We start from the raw sequence: 15,715 nt of genomic DNA on the forward strand, positions 1-15,715 counted from the left end.
TTGCGGAGGCTTTTTTAAGCCCACATAAGGTCGACCGCATGGTCACGGAGCTTAAACCGCGGATGTAGCAAAAGGGAGTGGTTCCCAGAGAACATTCAACATTCTCTTCCGTCATGACTCAAGTAGGAGGCTTCTCCGCAGTTCTCAAAAAGGTTACGACAACGCGACACAAGATTCGCAGAATTAAATGGATGACGAACAGGGAGCGGCGAAGAAGGATGTGAGCGGGGGCACAGGGAGAAATGGGCGTTATTTTCAAGAGGTACGTGGGTGACCGGTTGTGGGAGTAAGGGGGAGGAGAGGGCAAAGGGCAGTAGGGAGAAGGTGCCGTCTCCTGCTGTACCTTTGCGTGCGTCTTTCTCTTTTTCCCCTTTTACTTTTCCTCGAGCCGTGTACCGCAGGCCGAGCATTCTTCTAAAGTGCGCTGTTTTTTTACTTCGGACGCAGAAGAACGACAAAGCTGGCGCGTCTGCCAAAGCGGCCCTGAAAGGTCTCACGCATGAACGCATCCTTGCCGGCTCACGTAAGAAAAAAAAAGAAACTTACAGCGGCTAATGTGTCACTCCTGGCGAAGGGTTAGTCCTGAAGCGGTCAAACATTTCTGAAAAATCACATCAGAGTTTTTGGAGAGAATCGGTTGCATTCTTTGACGTCCTGGTTACGCAGGACTGCCACCAGCTTTGTGAGGAGCGCAGTGAAAGGCACAAAGAGTGGCACAAAAACAAATTTTGGTCGATTTGGCGAGGCTACGGGAAATGCGAATTTGGTGTTAGCACTGCGGTTTCGATATTGGGATCCACTGCGCACGGCTGGAAGTTGATGCAGAAGATACCCAAAGCACAGCGCCAGAGACTACTAGTTTAGGACATGGGACGTTCGGCTGCGGCGATGTAAGAGCGAGTGCTGTGCTGCTGAGGTGTGTCGTATTACGTGTCACGTCCATCTGCCACTGTTTTCCTCATGGTTTGTACATGGTTCATGTACATAGAACAAAAGGCGATGATGTAATGGTCTGATGCAGTGGCCAGCAAAACTAATCTAGTCGCGCCGTACGGGTTGGAAACCCACTCGCGGCCGTAAGTTATTTTCTTTTAGTTAATTTTATTTAAGGTCAAGAAAACTCCGAGCATACTGACGGACCTCGGCGAACACTAAGATTGAAACCCTCACCGCCGGATATAAAAAAGATTCGATCGCGTCAGGTCGCTGTTGTTCCACCGCCATGCTGAGGCAACGGCAAGGTGTTCTCCGGCCGCCCGATGGAAACGCATCATCGTGCGGCCGTGGTTCTCGTCTGTGGACTTAATGAAGAAGACGGTACAAGAAAAGGCTCTACCTTAGAGCCGTTACTTCAAACAGTCCATTACACAACCATTATGAACAGGCGAGACCAGAACCAGTCGAAGAAACCAGCCGTATGGAGCAAGGTATCCATTTATCTACAGATCATTTGTAGATGAAGAAAGCGACACAGCCGGAGGATCTGGTTGCGTGTTGCGTTCTCGAATGTCTTATTTACACTATCACAAGACAGACGCCTGCACTTGCAAAGCATCACGTCCTGTGCCGATCCAACCCCTTCTAACCGCTGGTAAGGCTCCACCAGCGCTGGTGGAGGCCTATCGGTGGTCTAGCTCTTAGGCCTATATCAGATGTTAGGTGTGTGTGTGCGCGTGTGTGTGTGTGTGCACAAAAGGAAGCGAAGAGTGTCAACAAAAAGTTGCGTGAATGCAAGCGCTATTCCTATGTAAGCGCATCAGACTATATCATATATGCGACGGCAAATCTCATGAAAATGGATATACGTTTCAGTAGAGCTATCTCCGTAATACTGCACGGATGCAGGAAACGGGTCCGATGCATATTGTGTTTCTCCGTTTCGGAAAAATGAAAAGAACATGGTGACTGAGGTTATGCGTAGATGTGAAATACCGTAAATTAGCCGCATGTCCTGCTGCATGTATCCGATCACCATACGAGATCAGCCTACACTGACGGACCCATATGACTGCAGCCTCTTCGAGCAAAAAGAAAAAAAAGTGAAAACAATCCGCAATGCCGTGTTTTCACTAATGCTTATGCGGCCGCTAGTTTGTTCAATAACTGTTTTGCGTGGCGGGTATATCATGTGGTAACAGTCCTTCCTCGGCGTCTTGAGGCAAGCTCGTTGTAGTTTAGGCGGTGCGGCAGGGCAGTATTATATTTTTAACTGCCCACAAGGCACCTATCGAAGCCCCCCCCATTAGCTCGAAATTTAACCCGGGCCACTCTGGAAAAAAATTCCTGCCTACGTGCCTGCTGCCCGCACTACTGCATGTAAATTGAGGTGTTCACGCTGTAACTGGGCTTTAAGCTTACGAAATGTGTTTCTGATTAGTCGATATGACAGTGATCTGCAGAAATTATTTCCTCACAGAAAAATGCAAACAACTGATACGGAAATAATTTCGTAAATACAAAAATCATTCGTACTACGTCGAACATATGTGCTGAACGGAATTAGGGACAAAACTGGGCGTATAGACCATCTCAATTTCACACGACTGAAATCAATCTGTTTGCGTGGTTCTTAAGTTTCTTAGGTTCCATTTTTTGTTTGATTCACTGTTCACCTAACGGCTGTCCAGGCTCTTAATTTTTAGTGATGCACTTTCTCTCAGAATGTGTATGGGCATTTACCTTGTTCTTCATACTTTAGAGAAGTTGTCGATGGTGTTAATGAGAGCAACTGCCGGGCTTTTAGGGCGCCACTGTCTGGTTATCGCAGCAACAAGCTTGTCTTTATCAGCCGCTTTGGCATTCTCCTTGTCACGAAGTTCTGAACAGCTTTTGGAACTTTTGGGTATTTCTTGTCTCGTATGCAGACTTGCATTATTAGTACGAAAGCACTGTTCCGGTGTGTAAATCCCGAGCAAGGTCTTGCCATAAATGTAAGTCTGTGCCAAGAACATAGCAACTGATACATAGCATCCGCAGCGACGTAGCAGCGCTGTAACGTAGTTATGTAAATAAATGAACAAACAAACAAAAGAAATATTGCCGCGACTTAGTTTGCAACCCGCGGCGGTGCAAACAGATCAGTCTCGCTGGCTTGTACACGAGAGCACTACGCTCTCGCCGAAGCCGATCACGCCTCGTGCTAAACTGCAACACACTCTCACGCTGTGCTTTGCGCCTCGTGGTCTTCAACAACTTCCTTCTGTGCCCAAGTCACGAAAGGAAAGGAAACAGGTACGCGGCGTTGGTGTCCACATGCAAAAACTTGCTTTCGAAAAATATTTCGTAGTAACCAGTGCTAAACTCTCCCCATTTTTACTAGCCACGGTCCGGCTTCTTTTCTTTCACCCCAGCAAAGAAGGGAGCGAGTAGGGGAGCCACACAATGAGCGCGCCTTGAACACGCTGGGTGACAAAAGAATGAAGAGAATCTCAGCCGGGGCCCCGAAAAGCTGGGTTCAGGTGAGGGGAGTATACACACAAAGTGAACAATGGGGGAAGGTGAAGGCATCTCTCTCCCAAACCAGGAAGGAGGAATGTAAGAGGAGAAGGAGGAGCTCAACTTCATGCGGCGCGTGGTGGCGGATTTGTGAACTAGGGGCGCATGAACCAGAATCCTGGCCATGATCCCCATTTCTTGTAACCAAATGTTTAACAGATACCTTAGGGCCTGGCTACAAGGTATCAAAAATGGCCAGTGGCGACCTACTCCTCGAACTGCGTGAGAGCATCCAATGCTCGAAACTCTCAAACATTGGGCGCGTTAAGTTAAAGGACTCGAGCGCGCTCGAGTCGTCAGAGTGCGCTCCAAGTAAGCTAAACGACCACAACTGACTTCCGGTGTGTGTTTGCAGAGCGCGCTCTACGCGCTCCGCCCTCGACGACGGTGTGCGGGAGCGCGGGTCTGGTTTCGTCTGGCGACGTGACGTATTTCCGGGTACTATGGTGCTACTTCCTTTTTGGCGCCTTTCGCGGTTAACGGCAGTTATGGCTGCGCGGTCTGTGCTCGTCGTGAACACAAACAGGTACGTACGTAAACTGTTGCTAGTTCGTCGGTGACCTTGTTTTAATCGTTGGTGCATTTGCAGGGTTCGTACTTGATACGGCTGCTGCGACTGTAGGACCTGACTTACTTGAGCTTTGCGGAGATGCGGCGGGCACAGGGTCGGATGTTTACGCGGAAACCGCTCAATGCGACGACTCAGGTGTGTATGAGTTTTTAATGCCTTGTTTCGTTCTTTGAGCCATCAAGAGTGTTCTGTTCGTTTCCAGAAAACGAGCAGTTACGAGCGACAACTGCGGGAATCTTGCGTTGAAAATCTAAATTCTTGCTTTTGCCTTGTGTTGCTGGCGTAGCGCAGCCAGCTTTATTGTAAAGCTGTAGCTAAGTTTATGGCACGTTGTCGAGCGCGATGTGTTGTACGTCGCCGCACTTAGCGAAAATAAGTACAAAGCGCGTTCGGAAATTCATGAAATCGGTACTTCCTTCAAACGTTGTACTTGGTGCTGTCGTGCCGGCGCCCACATTTCGCTGGCGGGCCTGTCTAAACAAGCGCTGCGCGCTCGCCGACGCTCAAAGCAGGCCCAGACTTTCTCGGACAAGTCGCGACATGCAGCGTGACTCACCCCGACGCCGCAGCGCCGACACGGACCCTTCCTCCTCTCCTCCTCTCCGTCGGTGCGAACTCCTCCGCCGCTCGCCGGCTCTCAACCATTGGTCTAATTTGAATGGTGGCCAGTGATTGGAGGATTTGAACGGCTGGCTGCCGTAACCGTTTCCAGCGGCTTTAAAAGCGGAGCCGCGCTGAACCCGAGCAGCAGACGGGCAGCAGAAGAGCCATCACGCCGGAGCTACGCTCGCCGCCGGGGCCGCCCTTCTTCGTTGTGCTCGCCCGTGGTGCTCTTGGCCCTTGTATCATGTAAAAGCCCTTGTACATACTGTACATAAAGTTCATTTGACTCACCGTCGCCTCGACCGTTCCTTGGCTCGGACCACCAGTCCCAACAGTGGTGACAACAGTGGGATGCCTCACTACCCAACAGTGGATGGCAGCTGCGGGATCGACCGGCGTCAGCTACCTCGGCGCGGTGAGTGCCTGATGTTTTCCCCTCAATTCGCCAGACTGCTCTAGCACACGTGATTGTAGTTTAGAGTAGGGCTGTGTGTGTAGCACTGTAGAGAGCTTTGCTGTTTCGAGCCAAGTCGGAGCGCTTTGAAACGAAAGCTGGTGCAGAGGGAGTTAACGAGGCGTTTTTGGAAAGAATTACTTGCGCGTGTCATGCTAGTAGCGCTATAGTAGTGAACGGCAAGGGAATTCTAAGAAAAGGGCAAACTACAAGAGGCTATTGTGCGCGATGGAGAACTTCAAAGTGAAGGAACTCATCGAAATTTGTGAAGAGTTGGGCATTGATTTGGGCCCCGCAAAACGAAAGCATGCGATTCTTGAGATCATGCGAAAGGAGAATGTAACGGCTGAGGAAGCCAATGAGGCCTGGGAAGAGATCACAGAACACCGTGAGCACGAAGAGGCTGAAAAACAGAAGCAGCTTGAGCGCGAACGGGCAGAACGTGAGCGCGAGGAGGCAGAAAAACAGAAGCAGCTTGAGCTCGAAGAGGCAGAAAAACGGAAGCAGCTTGAGATAAAACGGCATGCCCGCGCTAAGAAACTGATGGACCTGGAGCTTGAAGCGCATGAGATCGATTTCGAGAGATATAAAACATTGTCCGCTCTGCATGAGACTAACGGTCAGAAGCTGAGAGACAGGCCGCAGCCCTTCGTGATTGCCGAAGATATGGCGAAATATTTGGCGGAGTTCGAGCGCGTCTGCGAGAGAAAGCGCGTTGAGCGGAATGGTTGGGCACAGAAGTTGGTATCCCTGCTTTCCAGAGAAGCGTATGACGTTGTCAAGCGCCTGTTGGACGACGGCTTGGCAGACTACGATGAGCTGAAAAGCTTCTTACTGGCGAGATATAACGTGTCACCGCTGGACCTTCGCCAAAGGTACCTGCGAGAGAATAGCACTCCATCGTTTAACGATTTTCCCTACCAGTTTAAAGCCGACATTTTAGAATGGCTCGAAAATGCGGAAGGTTCGGAAGATCGGGACACAGAGGTAGAGTGCGTCGCTGTGGAGCAGCCCTGCCAGTGCGGCACAGAGGAACGTAGTCCGTACTTGGCAGATGTAACTGCTGCTGTAACAGTGAGAATTGCTTCGCATTCGCCAACCGAGAAAACCTCTATGCCATCGGATAAGGTAGTCACAGCATCGGACGATGCACTTACAGAGGTCTCGCCCATTGAAATTGTGGCGGAGTTACCGGAAAGCGGATCTCCTAGCGTGTCGAAAGCAGGAGAAGTTTCTGAACAGGGCAGAGAGAGCGTCCGTCTGGACATTAATGAAAACGCTTGCGCCGACGCAAGCGAAGTAAACGAGGACGGCACACCGTGTTGTGCATCGCGTTCGGCAGAAATGCAGAAACCCGGCATTTACGATCAACGGAAGCGGACGCATGTAGAGTTTGCTAACGCTGAGTTGTGCGTTAGTGTTTCTGGCGAGCAATGCAAAACGAGCCCCGTGCTTTCGCACTGCTCTGAGCTTTGCGACTTTCCAGAAAGCAGCTGCAGTAGCGGGAACACCGCGACTGAGTGCACAGCCGACCCTCAACCGAAATTTGCTGAAACGCGTCAGGAGCATGACGAGAGCTGCGTGTCAGCAGTAATGTCAGTAGAAAACACTGGTTCGTCTGCGCCTGAAGAAACTAAGGTGCTGGACGACAGTGGAGAACAGAACGTTCCAGACGACATAGGGGCGGTAGACGTCAGCCCGTCCGAGAAAGATGAGGACGAATGCGCACTCAGAGACGCTGACAAGGAAGAACGCAGTTTGGAGGAGGCTAGTAAAGGCGCCAAAGACAGGTCTGATCTAGGTAGCGCACGTGAATCGGCTGAGAATCATAGTGACATTGTCAGAGAACAGGAACATAGGCGACGAAAGCAGCATGTGCTTCCTCAGGAGAAAATGATAGGAAAGCACGAGAAAGAAAGCTGCAACCGGAAGGAAAGTAACAGCCAGTTCCGAAAAGTGAGCTATCACCACAAGTTGGCCGAGAAACAGTGCTGCCGCCGAAAGGACAGTAAAGGCAATCTCGAGAGAGAGAGCTGTCACCGAAAGACGATGAAAGGCAGGCAAAAGAAAGAGTGGTGCCGCCGAAAGATGAAAGGCAGGCATAAGAAAGACGGGCGCTGCCGAAAAGAGAAAAGGGGCAAGCGCGCGGAAACGGGTTGCCACCATCGGAAGCGCCAGCGTCGCCGGCAAAATGACTTCAGTAAAGTCAGTCACGTTGTCAGCCCTGAAACTAGCGTCAGAACCAGAGCTAAAGAAATGTGCGAGGCATTACTATCGCGCAAAGCGAAGCGCATAAGTGTGTCGGGGCACATAGGTCTGGGCAGTAGAATAAACTGCAAAAAGAAATCGTGCAAACATTCGCGCAGAAAAGTGCACCAAGGCACCAAACCGAGATTCAGTACAGCGCTGCCCGGGAGGCGAAAAATTAAGGAGCGGGACAAGTGTGAATCTGGCCGCCAGCACAGAGAGAGCGAGACGCGCAAAGGCACGTGCTCTCATGCGGGCTCTCGCTTTCCGCTGCATTCACGGGAGAAACCGCGCTCCCATAGAAGGCGGCACGCGCGCGGAAGGAAAGCGCTTGTACGGCTCAAAGAGCGAAAGATTGTACGAGGCCGCTGTGACAGGGGCAAGAAAATTGGCAAGAAACCGTCTAAGCGCTCGGCCAAGCACACGTATCGCGATGGAAAGCCGCGGTTCGAGATGACGCCACTTCGTAGGCGCAAAATCAAAAGGCTGGGCAGAGGCGAACTACACATCGAGCGGAAAGGCAAACGGGTGCGCGAGAAAGTCAAGACTCGTGCAAGGTCTGACTTGCCCCCACGAACAGAGAGAAAGAAAGAACGGTCCCATCGGAAGCGTTGCGCACTCGCTATGGGACGTCGCGACTGGCGCGCGAAGCGCAAAGAAAGGGACAAGTTGCCAGTCTATGAAAGCGAATCGCTCTCGTACTGTAGCTCCCGTAGAAACTGGAAAGACAAGTACAGAGAGAAAGAAAAGCGCGTATACCGCGAAAGAGGCAGAGACATTAGCTACCGCGGTGGTAGAGAGAGAAAGAAAAGCGCGTCTACCGCGAAAGAGACAAAAGCGCAGCACAGCGAAAGAGGCAGAGTCACTAGTTTCCGCTGTAGCGGGTGTCGTTTACCGTCCGTTAGAAGCGAGGAAAACGCGAACGTAGACGCACTAAGCCGTGTGTTCTAAGCAAGGCTGGCTTCGCCTCCTCGTGACCTACATTTTGTCTCTTCGCGAACAGCTGTTAAGTTCGCTCGTAGATCGGGGAAAAATTGATATCCTCATTTGTGGCCTCAGCTGACTGTTTTCCTGGCCGAGTGATCTCAAGAGAGAGAATTTACTTTGCATTCATTTTATTCTGTGTGTGACATGTGTTTGACACTTTGTTTGAGTTAATTACTTTGGAGTTCTTGTATCCCACATGTGTCTCTTGTAGAAGAGGGAACGAAAAGGGGACAGAACTATCGCTAGCGGAGTTTTTTGACCTTTAAGTCTGGCGTTTTGACGGGTGACGGAGGGCACTTGCTTGTGTTGGGTGTTTGCCTGTTGTCGGTCGGTTCTTGGCAAGATGCAGAGCGATCAGCGACCGATGCTGAGAAGCAAGCTCTTCCGAAGGACCGAGCGAAGCTGATCCAGTCACCTGGGCGACTAAGCTGCGGAGCAGTGATCCTGTCCTGACGAGAGGGACCCGTTCTCGGAAAGGAGCCTGGAGCTATCTGCGGCTGAACACCGGACGAGAACTTGGAGGAGCCTGGCGTACGAGCGCGCCCCGCATCCGAGCCACGCGGAAGTAGCTCGTCTTCGTGGCGCATTGTCTGGCGGCGGTGGTGCTGTCGTGCCGGCGCCCACATTTCGCTGGCGGGCCTGTCTAAACAAGCGCTGCGCGCTCGCCGACGCTCAAAGCAGGCCCAGACTTTCTCGGACAAGTCGCGACATGCAGCGTGACTCACTCCGACGCCCCGACGCCGCGGCGCCGACACGGACCCTTCCTCCTCTCCTCCTCTCCGTCGGTGCGAACTCCTCCGCCGCTCGCCGGCTCTCAACCATTGGTCTAATTTGAATGGTGGCCAGTGATTGGAGGATTTGAACGGCTGGCTGCCGTAACCGTTTCCAGCGGCTTTAAAAGCGGAGCCGCGCTGAACCCGAGCAGCAGACGGGCAGCAGAAGAGCCATCACGCCGGAGCTACGCTCGCCGCCGGGGCCGCCATTCTTCGTTGTGCTCGCCCGTGGTGCTCTTGGCCCTTGTATCATGTAAAAGCCCTTGTACATACTGTACATAAAGTTCATTTGACTCACCGTCGCCTCGACCGTTTCCTGGCTCGGACACCAAGTCCCAACAGTGCAGGCAAACGCTCGTTCTTGCCAAAGTGCTTGCAACAGTAGGGTTCTTGAGAGAATATTATAATATATGAAATCTGTTTAAATTTCATGAGTTGCATTTTCACTGTGATAGAAATTGTGACATGATATGAATTTTCACTTTTTGCCGGGTTAATTCTCCGCTGTACTCGCACACAGGCGGTTATTGGAGGTATTCACTGCCACTATTTTTGACGCACAGGGTGACGAAGACCTCTTTTTTTTGTCACTTTTTTAGCGTCAATTCTTTAATGAGTCCTGATGTAGGCTGATGTACACCATGACTGAATGACTTTTACATAGGACCAGTTTTCCCTCTGGACTGCTGAAAGTGATGACTACGACCATAACTACAACAGTGAGTAAAGCCACTTTTCTTTGAATTGAAATGATTTTCATGCTCTGTTACTAATCTCTTATGCGGGGGCTTAAGCTGTAGCTCTCCTTTATGCTGTAGGTCTCCCAAAAGGAAGTTCAAGTTGGGTACACGCCGAGGTACTTCTCCTGATTTCATCTTATGAGAATCATAAAGAAGACTTCAGTGATAGAAAGAGAAAGAGGAAAGACATTTGGAAACAAATTAGTTAAGAAGTGTGCAAGCACGGGTACACGCGAACTGCTGCGGACTGTGAAACGAAGTTCAAAGGTCTCAAACGCACGTATGACAAGCACCGCCAGCACAAGAAGAAGAGTGGAAGAGAAAGAAAGGAGTGGCCATTTTTTCAGGTGATGGATGACTTGCTTGCAAATAACATAGAGTACCAGGCTCCAGTGGCGTCAAGCCAGCTCCCACAGCCCTCCACCTCAGCTGCCTGCGCATTAGCTGTGGCCACCCCGGGCAGCATGAATGAACCACCGACAACAGAAGAAACTGTGCACTGCGAAAAGAACTCAAGAAATGATGGTGCTCCGGACCAGAAAAGCAAACCAAATGCGAAGCGTCGTCGAACACCGGCTGTTGTATTGGAGGAAATTCTGCTGAACTTGCACTCATGGCAGGATGAAGAAAGAAAAAGATACCAGCAGCAATTAAAGATGCAGAGGCTTAAACTGGGTATGCTAAAACGCCTCGCAGCACTGGATAAGCAGCAGTGAACTTTGTGGTGTTCTTTTTGTGTGTCATGTTGGGGCAAAAACTTTGTTCATTTTGTATGCGTTTGCTGTTTGTATACTGTGCAATTTCTCAGTTTATATTCTAGTCAGTGAATGTGGTACAGGCCAGTACCGCCCAGTTTAGTTTTTATTCAGAGAAAACATCCAGACACTGTGTTCAACATTTTATTGCCAGTGAGAGTTCTTCTGGCCAAAAATGATCAACTCATGTACACAATAAATAATTTCACCGCATAGAGCTTGTGCGTGTGATGCATCTTGCATGCATAGTACTTCGGGACTGGAAGTACACTACCTGTTGTAAACCTTAACACTACTTTCTGCACAGAAAGCGTGTTATTGAAACCCTCTTCATTGCAGCGTGGCTGTCCGCAGGCTCTGTGTCCTCATCATCAAGAGGTGGATCTTTATCACTCTCTTCCTCGATGGTGCTGTCGTCGTCACCGAATGTGTCTTTGCATTGAAGGATTATGTTGTGAACGAGGCACGATGCCACAATATAGTTGCTCATTCTCCCAGTGGGTTTCATGTCAAGGTACTTAAGCTTTCGGAACTTTCCTTTCAGCTGAGCAAAAGCTCGCTCAATTACTGACCTTGCCGCCCCTAGCGTTTCATTGAACTTGACCTCCTGTGTTGTCAAGTGGCCATTGTTTCTGTACGGCCGCATGAGACCCATTGACAGGGGATAAGCTGAATCACCTAGAATATGAAAATTCTGCGGCAAGTTGCCTACTACCTCTTCAAGGCCAGATGTGGCGAAAACTCTGGCATCGTGCATCCGTCCTGGGCTGCCTGCGTGTACATTAGTGAATATCATATTGCTGTCGCAGCAACCCTGCAAGATGACTGAGTGGAATTCCTTCCTGTTGTAGTATGCATCTTGTTCGTTTTCGGGGGCCTTGATTGCAATGTGGCATCCGTCCACAGCTCCAACAACTCCTGGAAAGCGCCATTTTCGGGCAAATTCCTGAGCAACATCTTGCAGGTTTGCAGGCCAACGGATGAGTTCTTTTGCAGCACGTGCCCAGACCTCTATAATGCGATCTGTTAGATAAAACAGTAAGCCCTTGTTGATCCCAAATCTATCTGCCACTCCACGAAACGATTCCTGGTTGCCCAGCAACCACAATGTCATCAGGACTTTAGTTTGCAGAGGTATTCGAGGTGCCCTCTCCATGATGAGCCACTCTTGCGTGATTCTCAGCAGCACCTGCATGGCAACCACAAAGTTTTCAATGTCCAGTGGTTGCTGCTCCTGCTCAAGATATGAGCTTAGCTATAATGAATTTCATCAGCAACAAAATGGGCCAGTGCATTTTAAAATACTAGCTCACTGCAGTTACAAAATGTATAGAAAGTGTTGCCCTTTTACCGTCATAAAGTAACTCACGAGCGTGTTTAGTGCATGCTTGTGCTTAGGGAGCCACTGGGGCCGAATTACGGATCGTGCCCAGTCCAAAATAATCTCAAAACCGCTCTCGCTGCCCCGCTCCTATTGGTTGGCCGCGACGCCGGTCACCCAAATCATACACTCGTATTCGCCATGGTGGACAAACAAAATTGTAGCAAAACTGTCAGCTGGGCTTGTTGATTTATAGTTATTAAAAGCTGTTGCAGCGCTCAAGGACGGCACACAGTGAAGCACAGCACCATCCTGTGCTTCTCTGTGTGTCGTTCTTTAGCGCTGCACAACAAAATTGATCGCGTCGTTTACCTCGAAGGTGCTTCGGGTCATCCGGAAATGCTCCTTGAACTGCATGTCTGTGTACCGAGGTACTACGTTGAGTACGTATCCTTCAATGCCACGGATGCTGCTCTCGGCGATTCTGTGGTCTTCATACGAAGAGAGCAAAGTTACCTTCTCCCGTCCGCTACTCGTCACCTAGCCGTCGTACTTTCAGCGACACGATGAGGGGGCGGTCGCCAAGCCCACGCCGGGGAAACTGAAGGCGGCGACCTCAGGGGGGCAGGTTGCTGAAAAACGAAACCGACGTCCCGAAGACCCCCCCGTGACGACGCAGCGTGATTCCGTGACAGCGATGCCGCCGCAGCGTGATTCCGTGACTCCGAGCTTCCCTCATACCGATGACACACCTAGCGCCGACCTTCCCGTGCTTGTTGACGGGCACCCAGTGACCGCTTTAGTAGATACAGGAGCAGACTTCTCAATAATCAGCAAGAATTTCGCGGATCGACTCGCAAAAGTTAGGACTGAATGGCCTGGACCCCAAATTCGTACTGCTGGTGGCCACCTTATGACACCTTTAGGGCGTTGCACTGCACGAGTCACCATTGCCGACTCCGTGTTTGTTGCGGTTTTCGTTATTCTGCCCAACTGTTGCAAGGACCTCATCCTCGGCCTTGACTTTTTACGACAGCATGGTGCCGTCATTAACGTTCCTCGCCGTTTGGTCACGTTTTCACCGCCTGCACCGACTTCCGCAGACGCCGAACGACGCCACGCACCTTTGCGCATCCTTGACGCGGATGTAACCGTGCCGCCACGCTCATGTACTCTCGTTACCGTCAGGTGCGATGACCAGTCCAGTGCTGCAGGGGTGGCCGAGCAGAACACTGAGCTGCTGCTCCATCACGGCGTCTGTGTTGCCCGCGGTGTCGTCCATCCGACCAACGGCCTCGCGGATGTACTCCTTACCAACTTCGGCAATGAGCGACAACGCATCGCTAAAGGGACCACGGTCGCCTACTTGGAGGATATCGCCGAAACTTCTGATTGCATCGCACTCCAGACCGGAACATCTGCCTGCCGAACGGCCCAATTCGCCCTCGATGTGAACCCCGCTCTATCACCTACCGAGAAGGATCGACTTGTCGGGCTGCTCTGTCAGTTTCAAGACTGTTTCTCGTCTGCCTCCGCGGTCAAGCAGACGCCCCTCACCAAGCACCGCATAATAACCGACGAACGTATCCGACCAGTCCGACAGAACCCGTACCGAGTGTCACCGCGGGAACGCGAAGTCATCGCTCAGCAGGTAGACGAAATGCTGAATGACGGTGTCATACAGCCATCGAGGAGTCCCTGGGCTTCACCTGTCGTCTTGGTTAAGAAGAAAGACGGCAGTCTGAGATTCTGTGTTGACTACCGCAAACTCAACCAGGTCACAAAAAAAGACGTCTACCCGCTACCCCGCATTGATGACTCCTTGGACCGGCTGCGCCATGCGCGCTACTTCTCCTCGCTCGATCTCAAAAGCGGCTATTGGCAGATCGAAGTAGACGAACGGGACCGTGAGAAGACTGCGTTTGTCACGCCGGATGGACTTTACGAGTTCAAGGTCCTACCGTTTGGATTGTGCTCCGCTCCAGCGACATTCCAGCGAATGATGGACGCAGTCTTATCCGGCCTTAAATGGCAAACTTGTTTAGTATATCTGGACGACGTTATTGTGTTTTCCCCAACGTTCGAGGAACACCTCCAACGCCTTTCCACCGTGCTACGGGCTATAAGGTCTGCCGGCCTCACGTTAAAACCTGAAAAGTGCCACTTCGGCTACGAAGAGCTCCTGTTCCTGGGCCACGTCGTCAGCCGTCGAGGTGTTCAGCCCGATCCCGCCAAAACTGCAGCCGTCGCCAACTTCCCTACTCCATCCGACAAGAAGACAGTCCGGCGTTTTTTGGGACTCTGCGCCTATTACCGCCGATTCATTGCAAACTTTTCACGAATTGCTGCCCCGTTGACGCGTCTCACCCGAGATGATGTCACCTTCGCCTGGACAGACGAACAGCAAAAGGCATTCGATGAATTACGGCACCGCTTGCAAACAACGCCTGTGCTTGCCCACTTCGATGCCCATGCCGAGACCCTGGTTCACACGGATGCAAGCAACGTAGGCCTCGGGGCTGTGCTCGTACAGTGGCAGGATGGCGCTGAGCGAGTCATCGCGTACGCTAGCCGGACTTTGTCTCGTGCTGAAACCAATTATTCCACCACCGAGAAAGAGTGCCTCGCTGTTGTCTGGGCAGTGATGAAATTTCGTCCGTATCTTTATGGCCGCCGCTTCCAGGTCGTGAGCGACCATCATTCTCTTTGCTGGTTGACGAACTTGCGCGATCCCTCCGGACGCCTTGCACGTTGGAGTTTACGTCTACAAGAGTTCGACATGACCATCGTGTATAAGTCCGGACGCCAGCACAACGACGCCGACTGCTTGTCCCGTTCGCCTATCCAGTCGGCGAACGAAGACGAAGAGCCCGACTTCCCTCTTATCGCAACTGTCGACACAGTCACTGTTTCGCAGCGCCAACGTGAGGACCCGGTACTCGCTCCACTCATCGACTTCCTGAAAGCGCGTACTACGGAAGTACCCCGTCCCTTCGCCAGAACGCACTCCTCGTTTTGTCTCCTAAACGACGTGCTCTACAAGATCAACTTTTCTCCCACGGGAAGGGATTATCTCCTCGTCGTGCCAGACACTCTCCGCGACGAAGTCTTGCAGGCATGTCATGATGAGCCCACCGCCGGTCATCTCGGCTATGCTCGAACTTTGGCTCGCATTCAAAAGAGTTTTTACTGGCCCAAACTTGCGGCGGCAGTGCGCCACTATGTACGAACGTGCCACGATTGCCAGCGACGGAAAATACCGTCTGTAAGGCCAGCTGGTTTACTGCAGCCTGTCCAAGTGCCCAGACTTCCATTCGAGCAGGTTGGCATGGACTTGTTGGGCCCTTTTCCAACTTCCTCCTCGGGCAACCGGTGGATAATAGTCGCTACCGATTACCTCACGCGCTATGCTGAAACAAAGGCCCTCGAACGAGGCACGGCAGCCGAAGCAGCGAAATTTTTCGTCGAGCGCATCGTCCTCAGGCACGGCGCCCCGTCAGTTGTCATAACGGACCGAGGCACAGCTTTCACGGCCAAGCTGCTGGAATCCGTCATGCAGCTGAGTGGCACTACCCACCGTAAATCCACCGCCTACCATCCACAGACGAATGGCCTGACCGAACGTCTCAACAAAACCCTCGCCGACATGCTGTCTATGTACGTGGACGTTGAACATCGGTCTTGGGATGACATCCTACCGTACGTCACATTCGCGTACAATACGGCACAACAAGAGACCACGCGCATGACGCCCTTCTCTCTGTTGTAT

The 15,715-nt window shown here is 51.5% G+C and overlaps 1 protein-coding gene and 1 pseudogene across 2 annotated transcripts; one reads left to right on the top strand and one right to left on the bottom strand.

Moving 5' to 3' along the window:
- Positions 1–1,376: 1,376 nt before the first annotated feature.
- Positions 1,377–10,840, top strand: LOC149367798 (uncharacterized; annotated as a pseudogene). The gene is made up of 3 exons (XR_016289316.1): positions 1,377–1,427; positions 9,795–9,849; positions 9,949–10,840. The product of XR_016289316.1 is annotated as an uncharacterized LOC149367798 (transcript).
- On the bottom strand, positions 10,107–12,410 carry LOC149367799 (uncharacterized). The gene is made up of 2 exons (XM_089567416.1): positions 12,319–12,410; positions 10,107–11,814 (listed from the first exon to the last, which is right to left on the bottom strand). Exons 1-2 carry the CDS (start codon positions 12,361–12,363, stop codon positions 10,918–10,920), a joined length of 942 nt encoding a protein of 313 aa, XP_089423542.1. The 5' UTR covers positions 12,364–12,410; the 3' UTR covers positions 10,107–10,917.
- Positions 12,411–15,715: the final 3,305 nt, after the last annotated feature.

Source organism: Amblyomma mixtum, chromosome 1 (assembly GCF_055824585.1).
Source record: "Amblyomma mixtum isolate Tamu chromosome 1, ASM5582458v1, whole genome shotgun sequence".
NCBI lineage: Eukaryota > Metazoa > Arthropoda > Arachnida > Ixodida > Ixodidae > Amblyomma > Amblyomma mixtum.